Source organism: Rattus norvegicus, chromosome 13, assembly GCF_036323735.1.
Source record: "Rattus norvegicus strain BN/NHsdMcwi chromosome 13, GRCr8, whole genome shotgun sequence".
NCBI lineage: Eukaryota > Metazoa > Chordata > Mammalia > Rodentia > Muridae > Rattus > Rattus norvegicus.
The window spans coordinates 68,196,566-68,218,579 of NC_086031.1; the positions used below are offsets into that span (position 1 = coordinate 68,196,566).

The window sequence follows — 22,014 nt, forward strand, 5'->3', positions numbered from 1 at the left end:
TACACTCCCCTTTTCTCTCTCTTTTCCCTTTCTCACCCCTCGACCCCATGGCCCAGTTTAGCCTGCTGCCCTCTCTCTCTGCTCTGAACTCATCCAGATGCCTCTGGCTGTACCAGATATATGTACTTTAGATCTTCGGACATAATATGACACAAACTATGAAGTAAAGTGAAAACTTACTGCAAACTGTCTTTTCTCCCTCTGTACCACTCCATGTATCAGTTGTTCAATTTTTTTTAAGTTGATAGTTATATTTGCATTATGTGGCTTCTTCTAGCTCTTAAGAAGATTTTAAAAGACATGTTTGTTTTTTACATATGAGTGTTCTGGCTGCATGCATGCATGTACATCATACACCACATGTATGCCCATACCCATGGAGGTCAGAAGAGGGTGTCAGAGCTCTTAGAACTGGAGGTATGGGTGTTTATGAGCCACCAGATACCATGTGGATGCTGGGCCCTGAACCTGCTTCTTTGCAAGAGCAGCAAGTGCTTTCTTTTTCTGTCTGTCTGTCTGTCTGTCTGTCTGTCTGTCTTTCTGTCTTTCTGTCTGTCTGTCTTTCTTTCTTTCTTCCTCCTCCTCTTCCTCCTCTTCGTTCCTTTTCTTTTGAAACAGGGTCCCACTATGTAGCTTTAGCTGTCCTGGAGCTCACTATGTAGGCTAGGCTGGCCTCATAGAGATCTGTCTCTCCCTTTACCTCCTCAGTGGGCTGCTCTTCTTTCTTGCTGAGCTGTGTCTCTAGCCCCTTGCCCCTTAAAGACCACCTCTTTCAACTCTTTCCCTGGTGTCTGAACTCAGATCTATGGACTTTTATTCGTTTCTTTGAATTCCAGAGTCTTTAGCGAATAACTCTCAAATCTATATATCCTTGGTCCTGGGGTGTATCTTCTGCTACTGGCATGCCTTGTTCAAGTTGGCCCAGTTACTTAATCAATATTAATTGAGGCAGTAAGAGCCAACCATGATGGGTGGCACTGTTTCCTGGAATGAGATCCTGGACTGTTTAAGAAAGTGAGCCTAACTAAGATCAAAAACTCAGGTGACAGCAGATGCTGGCAAGGATGCAGAGAAAGAGGAACACTCCTCCATTGTTGGTGGGATTGCAGACTGGTAAAACCATTCTGGAAATCAGTCTGGAGGTTCCTCAGAAAATTGGACATTGAACTGCCTGAGGATCCAGCTATACCTCTCTTGGGCATATACCCAAAAGATGCCCCAACATATAAAAAAGACAAGTTATTTATAATAGCCAGAAGCTGGAAAGAACCCAGATGCCCTTCAACAGAGGAATGGATACAGAAAATGTGGTACATCTACACAATGGAATATTACTCGGCTATCAAAAACAATGACTTTATGAAATTCGTAGGCAAATGGTTGGAACTGGAAAATATCATCCTGAGTGAGGTAACCCAATCACAGAAAAACACACATGGTATGCACTCATTGATAAGTGGCTATTAGCACAAATGCTTGAATTACCCTAGATGCCTAGAACAAATGAAACTCAAGACGGATGATCAAAATGTGAATGCTTCACTCCTTCTTTAAAAGGGGAACAAGAATACCCTTGGCAGGGAATAGAGAGGCAAAGATTAAAACAGACACAGAAGGAACACCCATTCAGAGCCTGCCCCACATGTGGCCCATACATATACAGCCATCCAATTAGACAAGATGGATGAAGCAAAGAAGTGCAGGCCGACAGGAGCCGGATGTAGATCACTCCTGAGAGACACAGCCAGAATACAGCAAACACAGAGGCGAATGCCAGCAGCAAACCACTGAACTGAGAATAGGACCCCTGTTGAAGGAATCAGAGAAAGGAATGGAAGAGCTTGAAGGGGCTCGAGACCCCATATGTACAACAATGCCAAGCAACCAGAGCTTCCAGGGACTAAGCCACTACCTAAAGACTATACATGGACTGACCCTGGACTCTGACCTCATAGGTAGCATTGAATATCCTAGTAAGATCACCAGTGGAAGGGGAAGCCCTTGGTCCTGCTAAGACTGATCCCCCAGTGAACGTGATTGTTGGGGGGAGGGGAACACTCATAGGGAAGGGGAGGGGGAGGGGGATGTTTGCCCGGAAACCAGGAAAGGGAATAACACTCGAAATATATAAGAAATACTCAAGTTAATAAAAAAGAAAAAAGAAAAAAGAAAAAGAAAGTGAGCCTAAGCTGGGTGGGCATGACACGTGCCTTTAATTCCAGCACTAGAGAGGCAATGGCAGGGAGGATCTCTGAGTTCAAGGCCAGCCTGATCTACAGGCTGAGATAGAGTTCATAGAGTTCATAATTGTCCCATTATGGCTCCTGATAGTTGATAGCTATTGGGCAGAGCCTAGAGCAATTTGTAGTCTAATGACTATAACCAAAGCCACATATCCACCTATCTCATACAGACCTTCAGTCCTTTCACACACACACAGTGTGTGTGTGTGTGTGTGTGTGTGTGTGTGTGTGTGAGAGAGAGAGAGAGAGAGAGAGAGAGAGAGAGAGAGAGAACAAGAACCTGCATGGAGAAGAGCAAATAACGCATCACACTCATTGAGTCGTCTCCCTACTTATTCAACCCCAACATTGAATTGAACCAAGATTCAGCAAATGGATTAGCTGAAATCTTTTTTTTTTTTTTTTTTTTTTTTTTTGTTAAAATTATTTATTTATTTATTATAGATGAGTACACTGTAACTGTCCTCAGACACACCAGAAGAGGGCATCAGATCTCTTTACAGATGGTTGTGAGCCTCCATGTGGTTGCTGGGAATTGAACTCAGGACCTCTGGAAGAGCAGCCGGTGCTCTTAACCACTGAGCCATCTCTCCAGCCCCCGGATTAGCTGAAATCATAATCACACAACTAGTAAGCATAATGACCGTAGAACCACTCTATCCCAACAGGATTCTGTTTCTTTGGTCATGAGAGGGTTCCGGTCTGAGAGATGAACCGCTAAAGAAACCATGGCTCATGTATTTTCTGTGCAACAGCTGGACAGAGGAAGCTGGTCACATTGTATCTGTGGTCATGAGCCTGAGGGTGAGTAATGCCTGAGTTCAACCTCCTTTCAGGGTTGGCCTGAAATTCCGTTTGTAGACCAGGCTGTTGGGTTCACACTCACAGGTCTGTCTGCCTTTGTCTCTTGAGTGTTGAGATTAAAGGCAAGCACGCCTCACACCGGCTAGGCTAACTTTCTTTTCTTTGTCTTTTTTGTTGTTTGTTTGTTGTTTGTTTTAGAGACAGGGTTTCTTTGTGTAGCCAAGTCTATCCTAGAACTCTCTCTATCTCAATCTTCCTGAGATGGCCTGCTTCAGATTACTATATAATCTGTGACAGGTTCACCCTTATTGAGCAAGGCTGTAAGGGAATTCATTTTAGGAAAGATTCCTGCTATTCAAATGCTTTTCCTGTTATTACTAAACATATATAACAATCACTAAAGTAATAGCCCATTCCTCTGCAGATCTACGAAGATGTACTGCCTTGCAGTGATGCTATATAGACAAATAGATGATCTCTTAAGTCCTATGATGATCCTATAAGAATTCCTAAAATTGGGGTTGGGGATTTAGCTCAGTGGTAGAGCGCTTGCCTAGGAAGCACAAGGCCCTGGGTTCGGTCCCCAGCTCCGAAAAAAAGAACCAAAAAATAAATAAATAAATAAAATTATATTAGTGATTATTAAGCTCTTTTATAGTGGGGCTGCTCTTAGGTCATTTTCTGAGAGTCAAAACTACAATAAGATCTCTGCCAGTCTCCCAGGTGTCACCAGTTACTTGCTCTTAGATGGTAACCAAACATTCTCCTACTCAGAGCACATTCCAAGAGGTTGTAAAACAATTAACCAAAGGTCATAAAAGGGAACTAACAATGTATTATAGGTGCTAGGACAGAAGATAAAATATTGACTGGGTTTAACTATACAAAACTTCACTAATAACTTAGTTATGGTTTTAAACCTTCTGTGAACCTATGGAGCTGTGACAGGTGATGGAGGTTTACCCAGATAATTACTCCCAACGGATGTGCATGTAAACATTCTCTGTTTCAATTTATGGTTTGACTTTTGTGTGTAAACTTTGTGATGAACCTTTTAACATGTGATCATGTGTTCTGAAAGATGTGTGAGTACTGAGGACAAAGAGATGAGAAGGAGGAATAGAATTTTTCCCTTACTAGAATTTTTCCCTCTCCCCACTTAGAAGAATCCCCCACCCCCACCCTCTATCCCCATACCCCCCACTTAGGATCTTTCTACTTTTCCCCTTAGATAGCTTTCATAAGAAACTTTTTACAACTTAGTAATAAATGGTAATAAAAACTTAGTAATAAACACTATAAAAAGTGTCCCTTTTTCTTCCTGTGACTAGCAGACTGAAAGAGCAGTTCCTGCTGACATAGAACAAAGGCCAAGTTACTTAATCCCCCGCTGTTAGGCTACAGATGTCAATAGCTTAAAACAGCAGCCTTTTGCTCTCGGAAAGAGCAAGAAACATTATAGGACTCTTTAGAAGTTATCATCAGCGTTTCAGTACAGTTAGAGAGCTAGAACATCCAGGGACCCTCAGACTAAAGCTATCACTAGAGTCCTTTCTACTCTGTCCCTCCCCCCCCCCCCCATTAAGCTTTCCCGGCTGGGAGGTTCCGGGCAATAAACAGCTTGTATCTGCCCACAGGTACAGACAGGAGCCAGGCACTTAAAAAGATCAGTCCTGGGCTGGAGAGATGGCTCAGAGGTTAAGGGTGCTGGTTGCTCTCCCAAGGTCCTGAGCTCAATTCCCACATGGTGGCTCACAACCATCTATTATGAGATCTGGTGCCCTCTTCTGGCCTGCAAGCATACATAATAAATAGATCTTAAAAAATGAAGACCAGTCCTTACCTCTCTCCCTTTCCCCTCTATGTTCCCTGCTGACCTCTTCTCCTCTTCCTCTCTCTCCTACCTCTTTCTGTCCTACTCCTTTCTTTGCCTCTATCTGCTTCTCCAGGTCCCCTTCCCTTCCCACCAATAAACCTTTAATATTAGGCCTGTTGCATGGCTTGATTATTCAGGGGGGACACATTGGCCTGGCTGACTGAGGTGCTCCCTCCCTCTGCATTACACCACCTCCGTTTTATAAAACACAGCAGTCATTCTAGGATGTTCCCTAAGCACGGGGATCCCCTGTGCTTTTTGGATAATAATAAAGGGGAAATTTCTCTCAAATTTCGAGCTTTTCTAGGAAAGTGCATGCACTACTCCCCACTCCTGGTCCCATGATCTGCTCACAGCACTTTCCTATGTCTTTAATCCTTTAATCCCACAAGAAGTCCCAAGTACTATCAGTCTCAGAGACTGCTTCCTACTGCCAACTTTCCCAGTGAGCTTCATTTCAGGTTTTTATCTTGAAACAGAGATTACAGCATACAATATACAAAGTTAATTTCTAAGCATTTGGATATCTAAAAAGATACACCCAGCCCCGATAGTTTTAACTATCATATTTCTTTTTACTTTAAATATTTTTTTAAAGATTTATTTGTTTACTATGTATAAATACACCGTCCGTAGCTGTCTTCAGACACACCAGAAGAGGGCATCAGATCTCATTACAGATGGTTGTGAGCCACCATGTGGTTGCTGGGATTTGAACTCAGGACCTCTGGAAGAGCAGTCAGTGCTCTTAACCACTGAGCCATCTCTCCAGCCCTTCTTTTTACTTTAATAAGATCTCATTAACTGTCATTTAAGAAATCAAGTATTGGCTGCATAGTGGCTTTAGCTCCAGCACTCGGGAGGCAGAGGTAGGTGGATCTCTATGAGTTTGAGGTCAGCCTGGCTTATAAAGTGAGTTTCAGGACAGCTAGAGAAGCCCTGTCTCAAAAAAAAAAAAAAAAAGAAACCAAATATCATCTTTGAAAGAGAAAAGGGTTGGGGATTTAGTTCAGTGGTAGAGCGCTTGCCTAGCAAGCGCAAGGCCCTGGGTTCGGTCCCCAGCTACGAAAAAAAAAGAAAAAAAGAAAAAAAGAGAAAACAGTCCTTTGGGGGTTGGGGATTTAGCTCAGTGGTAGAGCGATTGCCTAGCAAGCACAAGGCCCTGGGTTCGGTCCCCAGCTCTGAAAAAAAAAAAAAGGAAAGAGAAAAAAAAAAGACTCACTGAGTGGCTGTGAAATATTTATTCTCATGGGAAAATTAATTTGTGTGCTATTGTGACACACACCTGCAATTCCAGCTCTTGGGAGGCAGGGGCAAGAGGGTCACTGCAAGACTGAGGCCTGCCACAGCTACATAGCAGGGAGGAAGGAGGAAAGGAAGGAGGGAGGGAGGGAGAAGAAGGGGGAGGAGAGGAGGCTATGGAGATGGCTCAGCAGGTAAATGCACAGGCTTCAAAGCCTAATAACCAGACATGGATCCCCAGGACCCATACAGTGGAGAGAGAGAAGAGAGGCCTCACAACAGTCCCCTGACCTCCACACATATACTGTGTTTGTTGGTTCTTGTTAGGTCTAAGGATGTCCAAATATCCAGAAATGAGCCCAGGCTAGACTATAGGCATTCTGGTGCTTAGATAGAAGCCAGCCTTTTTCAGAAACTTGTTACCCCAGTTCCCATTGGCCACAAGGAGTCATCTCCCTTACCTCAAGCAGAAGGGGCATATGGCTCCTTTGACATACACCAGGGGTTGAATATCAAAGCCATGAAGATCTCCAGGCTCCCTAGTCACAGGTACTTGTCATTCATTTCAAAGTCCCTCCCTCCAGCACCTGCCTGCCACCATGCTTCCCACCATGATGATAATGGACTAAACCTCTGAAACTGTAAGCCAGTCCCAATTAAATCTTTTTCTTGATAAGAGTTGCCACAGTTATGGTGTCTCTTCACAGCAATAGAAAAACCCTAAGGCAGAAGTATTAGAAGTGGCTGTATTGGCAGAGGTATGTCACTAGGAGTGAGTTTTGCAGTTTCAAAAGCCCACACCATTCCTTGTTCTGTCTTGCGTTGATGGAACAGAAGCTCTCATTTCCTGTGTCATACTTGCCTGCCTGCCTGCTGCCTTCTGTCTGCCTGCCTGCTGCCTGCTGCCTGTCTGCCTGCCTTCTGCCTGCCTGCCTGCTGCCTGCTGCCTGCTGCCTGCTGCCTGTCTGCCTGCCTGCCTGCTGCCTTCTGTCTGCCTGCCTGCTGCCTGCTGCCTGTCTGCCTGCCTGCTGCCTTCTGCCTGCCTGCCTGCTGCCTGCTGCCTGCTGCCTGCTGCCTGCTGCCTGCTGCCTGCTGCCTGCTGCCTGTCTGCCTGCCTGCCTGCCTGCCGCCATGTTCTGCTCCCTGCCTGCCTGGATGCCTGCCACCATGTTCTGCTTCCTGCCTCAATGTTCATGGATTCTAATCCTCTGGACCCATGAGTCCCAAATTAAAATCTTACCTGCTAAGTTGCCATGGTCACGGTGTCTAAGACAGGAAGGTGAAATGACCTGTGGTCAAAGGTGCCTGCCACAAAGCCAGACAACCCGAGTTGGAGTCCCAGAACCTATAGGGTAGGAGAGAACCAACTGTTCCAAGCTGTTCTCTAATTTCCACATACACTAAACAAATGAACAAGCAAATAAATGGAATTTAAAAATTTAAAACAGAAAGTTAGGCAAGGCACTCTGCTGAAGAGTCTTATTTTTGGCAGCATAAATTATTATTATTATCATCATCATCATCATCATCATCATCATCATCATCATCATCATCATTAGCAGCAGCAGCAGCAGCAGCAGTAGTAGTAGTAAGTCTAATTGGGATTTTGGTGACTTCCTTGACTCTGCTCTGCCAGAGAAATCCATTTTGTCAAAGCCCAGGTCTCAGAGGGCCACAGCAAGATTCCATCTTGAGAAGGAACTAGGACTGAATTACCGTAGGAGCCTGATGACAAGGTATACTCACAAGAGCTAGAGCCTCTGGTCAAGCTGCCAGACTTGCAGTGAAGACAGCTGCATGAGGCAGAACGGAAAGACCAGATGTGGACAAATGAAGCTCAGGGGACAGCTTGGCTCTGGCACTTAAGTCTCCCTACAGTGGTAGGGCCCACTCTTTGTGGCTAGCAGCTAAACCGATCACTCAGAGCCACTTTGCAGTAATAGCCCAAGCCTGAGGTCCTCACTCAGAGCCACTTTGCAGTAATAGCCTGAGCCTGAGGTCAGCCAGCTGAGACTCCAGTCCTTGACAGGGCAAAGATCACTGGTGTTGAAATAAGAATTCTTGAATGCCTGACTTCCCTAACCTCCCCCACTCCAGCAGGGTTAAGGCCAAGCTGGGTTTGCAAACAGAGGCTGCTCCTCCTGTACAGATCTCAGGGCTGTGCTTGGCTCCCAGAAGACACATCCCCCTGGCTAGACATTAGCCGTCACTGGATGTATAAACTGGGGAGTCTCTAGAGTGTGAGCAAAACCTGCTCAGCCCACAGACTGCAAGGCTTAGTGTGTGGCAAGAAGAGGCTCCTGGTGTGCAAAGAGGGAAGTTCCTAAAAGGAAGACGTCTGACTCAGCGTCAGGTTCAGTGAGGAAGTCCAGGAGACTCGGACAACGGATCCCTCTCAGGCAGGGTCCCATTTTAAGAATCTAGAAAGACTCTAACACTGTCTTAATTACTTTGCTGTGACAGAATTCCATGACCAGAGCAACTTCTACATGAAGAATGTTTACTCCGGGTTATGGTTTTAGAGTTAAGAGTCCCTGATGGCCGGGCCGAAGTGTGACAGCAGCAACAGCAGAGAGTTCACAGCCTGACTCACAAGCAGGTCTCAGAAGCTCAAGCCAAGCCTAGGGACTCACTGTCTCTTCCTGGTGACCGTAGAACTCTCAGCTCTTTCTCCAGTGCCATATCTGCCTGGATGCCACCATGCTTCCTGCCATGACAATAATGGGCTAACTCTCTGACCTGTAAGCCAGTCCCAATTAAATGCTTTTCTTTGTAAGAGTTGCTGTGGTCATGGTGTCTCTTCACAGAAATAAGACCCTAAGATAATAATACTCAAATTATAAAACTTTGAAATAAGATTAAGAAAATAAATGCTCCCAAAAGGCAGATGAAATTTATTCAGAATAATATAACCAACACAGCATTTAATATAGTAATATGAATTATGTTAACTAATGTAATTAATTAATAATTGTAATTATTATTACAATTTTCACTTGGTTCCATTGCATCTGTATAAGGAGTGATTTCTCTACAATAATTTTATGAAATGAATGGCTTAGGGCTTGAGATTCCTTTATTTGTATTTATTTTGTTTTACACATGGAATATATTAATTTTAATTAGATCCTACCCCAGGATAGAGGTAGGGGTGAGGCTTTAGGTATTAACAGTAGTGGCAATTGTTTGTACAAAATGTAACTATAAAAATTTATGCATCCCTTTATTAGTGTTGGATGACACTTTGGTCCATTACATTGAAATGAAATATAAAGAAAAACCAACAGACCCATAAAGCAAGGAAAATGGGACATAGTTTGTGTTCCACTCTAATTAATGTGACTTTAGATCTTTATTGGCCATTGGAGTTCACTATAAAAGGACTCAGTACATCAAATTTTCATGTTTAGAAGGATTAATAATCTGCTTATGTATTTCTGTGTATACTGCGCGTATACAAAACAATATACACAGGTACTTTAAATAGGACTTCTCACTAGCGTGTAAAATTAATTTGATACTAAGATTTAAGTTTAGGTTAAACATTTTATTTTTAGTCTACAAAAACTTCCGTATTATACTTACACAGTGAATTATATTTTCTGTCTGTAGTTTCACCCCTCTCTTGCTGCCCTACTAATTACACGCTGACAGTTTTTGTTGAGTGTGTGTGGCGTTAGGGACTACTGTTCATCATGTAGTCTTATGAAAGAGGTATCAAGTAGTGTTTAAATAGAAAGGGGTCAAATAAGAAGGCATTGCTGTCATTGCTCATATCACTACAACCGTCCCAGTCAAGGTAGAAGGATTGCTTCTTTTCCTTTCAGCGTCCGAGGAATGTGCGAGGGGAGCACCTGTGAGAAGACGCTCACAATACACAGGGGTGGCTAACATCAGCACTCTGGTTTTCAGGCAAAGAAGGTAATCTTTAGCTATCTGATGATAAATTCTATTTTCTCCTATTTGAAAAGTTTTCATTTGTAAAGTTACCTACAAGTCGAACAGCAATTCCTAAAGGCTTCTCTCTTGGATAACTAAAGCTTTCAATATATCTTGACTTCAGTTATGGATTCCTTTGGAAAGACATTTTAAAGGATAAAGCGCATATACATTTACAATAGATTCCTTATTTCTTTTGAAAGTTTGTGACTCCTTTATAACAAAAAAGTTTAGGTTCATATGTGATACTTAAATATTTCTTGATTAGTGTGGGGTTCTACTTGCTAAAAGAAAGCTTAGTTCACATTCACCTAAAAAATCCCTGAGAAAAGAATGAACTATTGAAGATAAAGTCTCAGACTTTATCAGGCACTAGCTACAGGCTTCCATGTTCCCATCCTTTAAACCAGGGAAAGAAAGGAAATTCAGGCTCTTCAGCTTGGCCTCAGCATTAGCAGTAAACTCCTGGGTGGCTTTCTGCAGAGGAAGCCGGGGTGGGCCCATTGGAATCCCAGAGACCAGGGTCATGATGGCTTTGGTCTGCGACACTCCAAAACCTAGATGGGAAAAATAAGGAGTGAGACATTTCTCCACAAACGTCTCAAAGGAACAATTGTACACCTAAAAGATAAGAACACTTGCAGTTCCGTTAGTCTGAGCTGGGCGTGGCGTACGCACCTGTAATCCCAGCACTTGGGAGGTAGAGAGAAGGGAAGCAGAGTTTAAGGTAAGTCTTGGCTACACGAGACCCCGTCCCACACATACACAGTAGAATGGGAATCGCTCCTTTCAGGGCTTTTAAGAGATGGTCCAGCATTTAAAAGCATCCCCTATTCTTCCAGAAGACCACATTTTGGTTCCCAGCACCACCGTAGCCAATGCAGAGTGGCCTGAAACCCGCTGTCATTCCAGCTTTAGGGGATTCGATACCCTCTTCTGGCCTCTGTGGGTACTGCACTCATGAACAAATTCCTACACTTGCCTCACCCCCACCCTGACTCCAAAACACAACTAAAAATTAAATATCTGTGGTAGAGTGTTCATTTAGTATATAAGAGTCCCTGAGCTCAAGTCTCTGCCTTACTGTAAATGAATAAACAAACAAATAAACAAACAAGCAGCATTAAACAACATAAAGAGTCAAAGCTGGTGCCTATGATATAGCTCAGCAGGTAAAGGCAGAGCTTCCAATGTACCCGAGTTCAATCCCCAGGACCCACATGGTGGAAGGAGAGAACTGATTCCCTCGAACTGGCCTCTGACATCTACATGGGGGCTATGATACACTTGTAAGTTTCACATACAACTCGATAAATAAATAAAATGAAACAAATAAACAATAAAAACACAACACGGAGTGGAACACACCAATAACCCCAGCACCCAGGCGGAACATGAGGATCAAGAGTTAAGGGAAGTGTGTAGGTAAAGAGTTGGCTGGGTGCTGGAGAGATGGCTCAGCGGTTAAGAGCACTGACTGCTCTTCCCGAGGTCCTGAGTTCAGTTCCCAGCAACCACAGGGTGGCTCACAACCATCTGCTATGGGATCTGATGCCCTCTTCTGGTGTGTCTGAAGACAGGTACAGTGTACTCATATACATTAAATAAATCTTTAAAAAAAAAAAAAGAGTTGGCTCTACTGAGCTCTTTAAGAGCATTGGCTACTCTTCTAGAGGGCCTAGGTTCAATTCCCATCACCCACTTGGCAGCTCATAACTATGTGTAACTCTAATTTGAAGGGATCCAATACCTATCCACTTCTAGCCTGCTTGGGTACAAGACACACATGTGGTACATAGACATATGGGCAGCAAAACTCTTTTAAAAAGGGATTTATTAATTTAATGTACATGAGTACACTGTAGCTGTCTTCAGACACACCAGAAGAGGTCATTGGATCCCATTACAGATGGTTGTGAGCCACCATGTGGTTGCTGGGTATTGAACTCAAGACCTCTGGAAGAGCAGTCAGTGCTCTTAACCATTGAGCCATCTCTCCAGCCCAAGCAAAACACTCTTACACATAAGAATAAAAACAAATTTAAAATAAATAATAGAGCTGTGTGGTGGTGGTATATGTCTTTAACTTTAGCCCTCAGGAGGCAGAGGCAGGTGGATCTCTGAGTTCCAGGCCAAAACATCTGTAATAGGATCTGATGCCCTCTTCTGGTGTGTCTGGAGATAGCAACAGTGTACTCACATTAAAAAAAAAATAACAAAACAAAACAAAACCCTCAATTACATAATTTCCCTCTTGATGCTAATTTTTATTTATTTTATTTTTTAAAATTTATTTATGTGTGCATGTACGCGCATATGTAAGGGTGCACTCATAGACCAGTAGAGGGTGTTGGAGCCATTGGAGCTCTAGTGGGTAGCTCTAAGAGGGTGCTAGAATTTGAACTTTGGTTCTTTGCTAGAGCATAAAACATTCTTAAACACCGAGCCATCTCTCCACAACCCCTAAAGCCCTGTTAGAGATCAGGTTTTAGAATATATCCATGGCTGGCCTGAACCTGGTAGATGAGTTGTATTGGAACTTGTGGAAATCTTCTTGTCCCTGCTTTTACGGGGCTGGTATTATAGTCATTTTATTTATATTTCATTTTATTATTTATTTTGACAGGCTCTAGAGCCCTGCCTGGCCTTAAACTCTCTTATGTAGCCAAGAATGACCTGGAAAGTCTGGTCCTCCAGCCTCCATTATCCTGGTGCTGGGATTACAGACAAAGTATTACCACACCTCACTTTGCAGTTAATTTTCTACCTTAATGTACTTTAGAAACATAATTATTGTATCAAAATCACAATCTTTGTGAAAAGTATTAGTTAGGACAAAAGAATAATAGTGCTAATTAACAGAACCGGTGGCGCCCCACCATGACAACATTACTGAACAGGGAGAGCAAATAGAAATACTGTGTTGGAGGCCTTGAGAAAGCCAGCTGAAACTCTGGGAATGAGACCAAGTAGACAATAGGTGCTTGGGCAGAGCAGAGAGTTGCTACAATGAGGCAAGGAGGCTCTGAAAGGGAGGCGGGAGGTCTGCCAAGAACACACTGAGAGCTTCCCGGCCTGACCCATGCTTAGCTATCCCAAGGGCCCATCTCCTGTAGCAGCAAAGGAACCGCAGCAGCTGTCACTGGCTATGCAGGAAGTTAAGAGGCTCTGCAGAGGTTTCTCTACTCAGACTCGCTGTGTTTCCCCCTAATTTCCCTTTGTCATCCAAACCTCCAACATTTAAATACACTGGTGTTAATAAACTCATTTTTCAATTTCATATACTCTTGGGAGAACTGTCAGTCATTCATAATTTAGTAAGATCTGCATTCAGAACGCCTTCCTCCAAGTACTTAGGGTGAGATCAGCCATAGCTCAGCAGTAGAATTTTAATGAGCAGAGGCAAATAATGGTGGGGAGAGGTGTAGAAGGAATAGAAAATGCTCTGTGCACACGCACACACACACACACACACACACACACACACACACACACACACACACACACACACAGGATAGAGAGCAACATGCTGGTGGAGGAGAGACGTTTGTAGGAGGCTGAGGGCCAAAGTTGATTCCAGCATGATATTTAGTTGATGCTTAAGGTTAGGGGCAGGACTTTGCTCACAGCTGAACACAAGAGGCATGCTGGGAGTGATGGAAGCCATTTTTCACACCTGATCAGCTTTGGGGAATCATGGAGTTGGCTTGGCCTACTTGCCTTGAGAGGCATGTGTCATGGGTCTTTCAGGTTAGAGTCCGTAGTTCCTGGGGGCCTGTGTGCCTTTCAGTTCTTTAGAAACGGAGGCAGAGGAACATTCAGGCCATATCTATATCTCTGCTTTCTCTAGAAGTCAGCGAAGCATATAGAAACTTGACAGAACAATTAGTCTTAGGCATATACTCTTCTGTATGTAGCTTGTGGACCTCATTGTATCCTGGCAACTGCAATTGTATTCTTCTTGGTAACTGCTATTACATCTTTCCTTTTCTTTCTTTCTCTTTCCTTTTTCTTTCTTTCTTTTTTTGAAAGGGTTTCTTTGTGTAGTCTTGGCTGTCCTTAAACTCTGTAAAGAGTGGGTAGCCTTAAACTTGCCTCTCCCTCTCAGGTGCTAGGGTTAAACGTATGCACCACCATAGCCTGGCTCTATTCTGTTTCTCATAAGGGTGTAGAATGTCTGATTGCTCCTGACTATGGTGGCACATATACCTTTAATTGCAGCACTGGGGAGGCAGAGGCAAGTGGATCTCTGATTTTGAGGCCAGGCTGGTCTACAGAGTGAGTTCCAGGACAGTGAACAAACAAACAGCCAAAATAGTAACAACAAAAAAAGTCTGATTGCTTGAAAAAAACAAACTTGTCACAGTCTCAGTCTTGCTGTGTGACCCCTGTGACCCACCCTGGATGGATGACACTCCCTGAGACCATAATCAGGTAACCCTGGCTCAGTAAGCAAGTGCTGGCTGTCAGCTTTCAGTCAGCACGGAGGCAGAGAGGAGCAAGGGCACTCACCTAGCTTGATCACGTAGTTGATAAATCTCTGGATGCGGAACTAGAACAGAAGAAAGAATCTGTGGTCAGCATCATCACACTGTGAAAACCACGTCTATAGTTCAGACTTCAAACCCCAGAGACTACAGAGGGCTTAGCTTTCTGTAGATCCATCAGAGCGGGAGAAAGAAGCTCATGAGGCAGCTAAGTCTGCTCAGGCTGCAGGAGAAAATGGACGTCCCCTGAGCTCTCCTCTCATCTCCATTTGTGCAAGTGCACACACCTACAGCAGGTAAAAGGGTAAATGTCAAAAGCAGAAAGCCACCGAGTTGTGTTTATAGGGAAGGCATCCTGACCTTCTATATCTAGAGTTTTACTTTTAACAGAGGCTTCTCAGCAAACACCCTGCTGTGATCTCAGTGGTAGCAGGATTCATAAGTTCTAGGCCAGTCTGAATTAAGTAACAAGACCCTATCTCAAAGAGCCAAAAATCAGAACAAAACTAACCAACCAAAAAAGTCCTTAAAAGTCCCAACCCACCAACCTACCAACTCTCCAAACTTACTGTGATGGTAGACATTCTTATAATTCTATTTTATTTATTGCCTTGAAAAACTGCATATTCTGTAGCTATTAAGATTGGCTCTTCCGTGACGTCTTTGTTGTCCTCCAGGTAGCCAACACACAGTAGCAACTGTAGCTTCTGTGTCTTTGAAATACACCTTTCTATTGTAAGAGTCTCAGCAGGGGGGGTTGGGGATTTAGCTCAGTGGTAGAGCGCTTGCCTAGGAAGCGCAAGGCCCTGGGTTTGGTCCCCAGCTCCGGAAAAAGAAGAACCAAAAAAAAAAAAAAAAAAAAAAAAAAACCACTGGGTGAGGGGATGGGGTGGGGCAGCTAAGGGAGGAGAACTGCTTTCAGTTCAAGCTTATCAGGTAGGTAGCAAGGTCCTAACTCAAAACAAAACCAGGGCTGGAGAGGTGGCTCATCTGGTAGGAAAAAATGCTGTGTGCACCTGACCATCCCAGCTAGGACCCTGGAGCCCACATAAAAATGTGGGGACTGACTCCCTAAAGTTGTTCTCTAACACATGTGCACAAAGACACACACAAACTCCTCAAAGCCAGCCTTCTTTTGCATCCATCGTCTGTTTACTTCCCGCCTGGTGGGTGTTTCCCACTCTGAGCTTACTTCCTGGGGCACACCAGTGACTTCTCTTGACTCTCCATTATCCTTCCCCTCTCTATTTTAGGTTCTTAGCATCACACTTTGACATTTCTTGGTGATTCAGGTGGAACTTCCTTAAGGGTGGGCACACATACATCTGTCATTGCATCTGTTAGGTCTCAGGCCCTCTGTATGTCTAGAAACGAGTTCAAACTGGACTATAGAAGAATTTCTGAAGGTTAGATACAAGCCAGCACTTGCAAAATGGGTTTTCTTTTCTTTTCTTTCTTTCTTTCTTTCTTTCTTTCTTTCTTTCTTTCTTCCTTCCTTCCTTCCTTCCTTCCTTCCTTCCTTCCTTCCTTCCTTTCTTTTTTTTTTTAAATTTATTATGTATACAGCATTTTGCCTGCATGTGTGCCTGAAGGCCAGTAGAGGGCACCAGATGTCATTACAGATGGAATTGAACTCAGGACCTCCGGAAGGGCAGCAGGCGTTCTTAACCTCTGAGCCATCTCTCCAGCCCATGAAATGGATTTTCTAACCTGAAAAGAGTGCTTTCCCAGCAGCTACTCATCCTTCTCATAGTCTCCATGGCTTGCCCATCCCATGTTCCCTTCTCTGCTCTCTTGTGCTTTTTGGGGTTCTTTCTATGCTCTATCTCTTGCTAGTTCCGCTACCCTCCCCCACTCTCCCACCTTCCCAGCCCTGGCCATGCTCAGTCTGCTTGCTTTGCTTTGTGAGAGCTAAAGTAATGTTTTAAGTTTTAATGACTGTGCCTAAGAGATCCATCGAACAAAAACGCCCCTAACGTGTAAGACCCTTTAAGGATGGATACTTCCTGAAGTACCGGAGGCTATGCCTACGGACGATAAAAAGCCGGATGTTCTTAATACCCTAATAGGGTTTGTCGGACTCAACTGCAGGGATGTACATGATTACGCCTGTAGGTGAGAGGTATGTTGGTAAGACATATCTCAGAATGTGTGCTTGCCCCTGATTGAACTTGATGGGAAATAAGATTGGCCTTGTGGGACTGCCTCCTCAAGCCTCTGCAAATATGACTCATTGTCACCCACTGGGAACCATGGCACAGACATGGCCAGTATTTAATTAGAGCTTGCTGCAAAGTTGTGGTGATGGTCTTATTCTCCACAGGTGGGATTAACACTCTCTATATAACCCTTCCAGATCCTCTGGGCAGTTTCTCTTTCTTACCCACAATAAAGACCTTCCCCCTATTGGAGAAAGCTGTCATGTTGACAGTTTCTTTTCTTTTCTTTTTTTTCTTTTTTTTTTTGGTTCTTTTTTTTCGGAGCTGGGGACCGAACCCAGGGCCTTGCGCTTCCTAGGCAAGCGCTCTACCACTGAGCTAAATCCCCAACCCCTTGTTGACAGTTTCTTTACTGTGCCCCCTCACACGAAGGAGCGAAGGAGCGTTGGACAGCCTCAGGCAGGAGAATACCATGAGTTCCTAGCTAGCCCGGGTCAGAGTATGAGACCCTGTCCCCTCAATGAATAATAATAACAAAACTTAAGGATGGATTGGACTGGAAAGTTGGCTGCTCTTCTGGAGGACCCAGGTTCAGTTCCCAAGATCCACATAGCAGCTCACAATTGTCTGCAACTCTAGTTCCAGGGAACTCAACACTCCCCACATACCCTGTGTGTGTGTGTGTGTGTGTGCGCGCGCGCGTAGTGCATGTGTGTATGCAAGTAAAACACTAAAGGATGGCATGAAGTTACTCTCACAGAAATCTATGACCATTATTTTATAATCACAAAATACTTTGAAGATAGAATAAAAGTAAGATCCTTTGTAGGAGGAAGAAAGGACTCTTTCCTATATGGGCCGTGTATCCCCTTGGATACGGGGACAGGGAGGATTGGGGACAGGTTCCATTAAACAAACAAATAAAAAATAACAGAAGAAAGAGTCAGAGACCCTCAAGCCTGCTGAGAGGAGACACAGGACCCTCAGAAAAAGAAGGCAGTGACTTAAGTGATGAAGAATGGATTTATTTACCTGGTAACTTAGTGCTGACGCCAAGTCCTTCTGTTCAAAAGCCTCCAACATCTGGTTTGTCTTTTTTCCCAGGTAGTTATAGGTACTGGCAAGACCACAAAAAAATAAATAAATAAATAAAAAACCCAAGCTAAATAATTCGGTGGGAAGGGTCCAAGCCCTTTATATTCACTTGATATTTAAAAGGGCAAAATTAGGGGTAGCGGATTGCCTCAGTGGTAGAGGCTAATCTAGCATATGTGAGGGTCTAGGTTCAGTCACACTCACACACACACTCACACACACACATACACACAGACATACACACACATACACACACACACACACACACACACACACACACACACACACACACACACACACCTGAATGCTTGGGCAACATAGGTTTAAGGGCATCCCGAGCTACATAGTGAATGTGACCTTAACTTGGGCTACATGAGATCTCGTCCTGAAGGCCAAAAATCAATACAAACATACATAAAGGAAAACATATACCTAGGGCCCCCACTATTCTATTTGTCAGTTGATAAGAAAAACCAGTCTGTCTTCAGTTCTGAGTTCTCTAGCAACACAAAGCTGGGCCAGAGGAGGAGGCAGAGTGATGGGTTATTTCTCCATTGGTGAAATGAGCCAATCCAAGCCAGATTAGATTATGTTAAAGGCAGGTTTATTGGGAAGCTGCTCTTGGATGGGCAAGTTCACTGGCCCCAAGGGAAGTTGCCATGGGGAAGGGGGAGGAGCTAGGTGTGGGAGAAAGAGACAAAGTGGGAGAAAGGGAGGGAGAGAGGGGACAGGGATAGGGAAGAAGAGAGTGAGGAAGAAAGGGAGATACTAAGGGGGGGAAGGAGAGGGAGAAGGAAGCGGGAGAGAGAGAAGGGATAAGGAAGGAGAGAAAGGGAGGAAGGGAGAGAGAAGGAGAGGGAGAGGGATAGGGAAGGAGAGAAAGAGGTCGAGGAAAAGAGAGAGCAAAATATCTAGATTAAATAGGGAGGAACCTTTGGGGGAAGGGCAGCCCAGCCCCTGGGCTGGAAAATTCAGGGTTGAGGGCAGAGTATGCCAGGTAGGGACTCAGGAATGCTGAGAGAACCTAGAGGCCAACATAGAGAACACCAGAGGGGATATAATCCGAGAGTAAAAGTTGGAGGTGTGTTTTAGTCTGGAGAGGCTAAGCCCGACAGCTGCCTAGGGCACAAGGAAGTAGACAGCTGGGGTTCAAATGTAGCTGGATTGTGAACTAAAAGTCACGTGCCTACAATCTCAGCGCTCGGGAGGCTGAGGGAGAAGGACCTCTTTCAGTTTGAGTCTAGCAGGTTCTAGACACTTGGGAGGTGGAGCAGGAAGTTCAAAGTCATTTTCAGCTGTATTGTGAGTTTGAGGTCAGCCTGGGCTCCATCAATGGATCAAGCCAACAGTGTTTATCAAAGGCATGCATACCAAGACTCGGTGAAGAGTGCCTTAGCTACCCCTGAGGAAATACACTTTCAGCCGGCGCAGTTTACCGTGTCTGCAACACACCCTACTTAGGTTAGCAAGTACAATGGGCACGCTGAATGAACTGCTTGGCTTGTGCTGGGTAGGCATAGGGCCACAAGACTGTGGATTCCTGGCCACAGTGGACTGGACTTGGGTGGACCCTTGACTAAGTCAGATGGTGCAAACAATGTCCTGAAACGGGGAAGAGAAACAAAGGCATGCAGAAGATGCAGATGTGAGCAGCTTCAGGGGCCCCTTGGGGAGGGGTGGCTTGCTGTGGATGGTGAGAGTTTTCATGGGCTCTAGGATGTGGCTGCCTTTATCTCTGTCTTTTACCTGGCTGGTCGGCATTTTATAACAACTAACTTATTGTTTGCTTTAAAGGCAGGCTAGTTTGAATGGATTTCTGTCTTTTGTAACTGAGTTTCTGATAAACCAGCTTCGAAATACTGACCATTAGGGTCTACAGAGAGAACAATAGGCCCTGCTAAGCTGGAGTCCCCAGCCCCTTCAGCCTACGTGCTCACCCACCTCGCCTGATTACAATGGAATATAATTTCCGAGTAGGAATGACAGCTATGTCTGGAAATGATGCAGTGACAGGCGAGGTGACTTGCATTAGAGAGGACTATCGTGGAACACAGCTTTCTTCTTTAGGATTTCTATTATTATTTTTATGTGTCTGTGTGTGCGCCTCATGGGTTTATGGGCACCATGTGTCAGCTGGAGCCTGCAGAGGTGAGAAGAAAGCGCCAGAACCTGCAAATACAGTTTCAGGCAGTTGTGAGCTGCGATGTGGGTGCTGGGAACTGAACCCAGGGTCTCTGCAAGAGCAGCCAGCAACTGCTTATTGTTGTTGTCTCTTTTTTTTCTTTCTTTTTTATTTATTTATTTATTTTTGGTTCTTTTTTTCGGAGCTGGGGACCGAACCCAGGGCCTTGCGCTTCCTAGGCAAGCGCTCTACCACTGAGCTAAATCCCCAACCCTCTTTCTTTTTTAAAGATTTATTATTTATTATATATAAGTACACTGTAGCTGTCTTCAGACACACCAGAAGAGGGCATCAGAGCCCATTATAGATGGTCATGAACCACCATGTGGTTGCTGGGAATTGAACTCAGGACCTCTGGAAGAGCAGTCAGTGCTCCTAACCACTGAGCCATCTCTCCAGCCCCCTCACCCCCCTTTTTTTCTTGACAGAGTCTATCTATTAGCTATCTCAAAATCATGGCTATCCTTCTGCTTCGAGCCTTTGAATGCTGGTATTACAGGCACAGATCACCACATGTGACCATACTGGAGTGCTTTTATTTGTTTTGCTGCCATTGTTTCGAGACAGAGTCTGATGGAATTCAGACTCGATCGGAACTTTTTATGTAGTTGAGGATGAGTTTGGAGTTCTAATCCTGCTTTCTCTACCTCTCACGTGCTGGCTTACAGGATTGCGCCAATATTCCAAGCCTCTTCCTCCCTTCTAATGCTGGAGGATCATTTCCTTAGCATTTGGGAGAAAAACCACAGAGTGAACAGAGGTGGGGAGATCGCTGAAGGGGAGAGAAGGCCATTCCTTTCCAGCTAGGGTCCATCTTTCCAGGGCTGACTGTGACAAATGACTTCTAACTCAGTTTGTTTTCAATGAAAGCGCCTGTCATTACAGGGGACTTTTATCAGAAAGGACAAAAATGCTAGAAGCCCGTCTACCTCAGTGGTAAATGACTTTAAGTTTGTAATCACAAGAAAGACAGGTCAGACTTACCTGCCTACTGCTCCAGTTGCTCCCAGGACCAGAGCACTCAACAGTTGCTGATGAGAAAGAGACAAAGAATTCAGGCTTTTGGGGGTTGGGGATTTAGCTCAGTGGTAGAGCGCTTACCTAGGAAGCGCAAGGCCCTGGGTTCAGTCCCCAGCTCCGAAAAAAAGAACCAAAAAAAAAAAAAAAAAAAAAAAAGAATTCAGGCTTTTGAGAAAGAGAAGAGCCCTCAGTCAGAAACAGCCAAGTGGATCACTTTGAAGCTGGGACACGCCCAAGGGGGACTTACCTCGTCCACCCCGAACAGCAAAGCAAACTGTCGCTGGTGATTCTGATCGACACACTGGCCGAAATCTAAGAGGTCAGTGTCACTGAACTTCAGTCCTTGAAAGGAGGGGATCTTATCCTGAATCCCGTCGAGCAGCTCCTCAGCACGAACTTCGGAACAACAAACACGTCAATAATCCTCACAGCAACAGACACCATCAAGTACCATTCTCGAGGTGGCCTTTTCACACATGACTGTATTCCCCTTCCCATGCAATCTTTAAAAAGTCAAACACAGATGGTGTACGCCTGTAATCCCAGCAGTCGGCAGGCAGAAGCAGACAGTTTCTGTGAGTTTGAGGTCAGGTTCTGGGCCATCCAGGATGAGATATATAGTGAGACTGTCTCAATAAACAGACAGATAGACAGAGGCAGGTGGACTTGTGAGTTTGAAGAAGAAGGAGGAGGAGGAAGAAGAGGAGGAGGAAGAAGAGGGGGAGGGGAGGAAGAAGAGGGGAGGGGAGGAAGAAGAGGAAGAGGAAGAGGAAGAGAACAAGAGGAGGAGGAGGAGGAAGAGAAGAAGAGGAGGAGGAGGAAGAAATAGTAATAATAACTCATGCAGCCTAGACTGACCTTAAACTTATTGTGTAGCAGAGAATGACTTGGAATTCCTGATCCACCTGTCTCCACCAAAAACTACATGTCAGTCTATCAACTCTTAAGCTTAAGTACTTCCATATAT

General features: G+C 44.5%; 1 protein-coding gene across 2 annotated transcripts in view; it reads right to left on the reverse strand.

Annotated features, from left to right (window-relative positions):
* Nucleotides 1-9,036: 9,036 nt before the first annotated feature.
* Nucleotides 9,037-22,014, reverse strand: part of Npl (N-acetylneuraminate pyruvate lyase) — a 42,339-nt gene continuing 29,361 nt past the window's right edge. For both annotated transcript variants that reach the window (XM_006249997.5, NM_001013984.1), the window contains 5 exons: nt 21,295-21,443; nt 21,012-21,058; nt 17,783-17,867; nt 14,617-14,656; nt 9,037-10,661 (listed from right to left, as the gene is read on the reverse strand). In XM_006249997.5, coding sequence (XP_006250059.1) covers nt 10,477-10,661; nt 14,617-14,656; nt 17,783-17,867; nt 21,012-21,058; nt 21,295-21,443 — 506 coding nt within the window. In that variant the 3' untranslated portion in view covers nt 9,037-10,476. The remainder of the gene's footprint in view (nt 10,662-14,616; nt 14,657-17,782; nt 17,868-21,011; nt 21,059-21,294; nt 21,444-22,014) is intronic.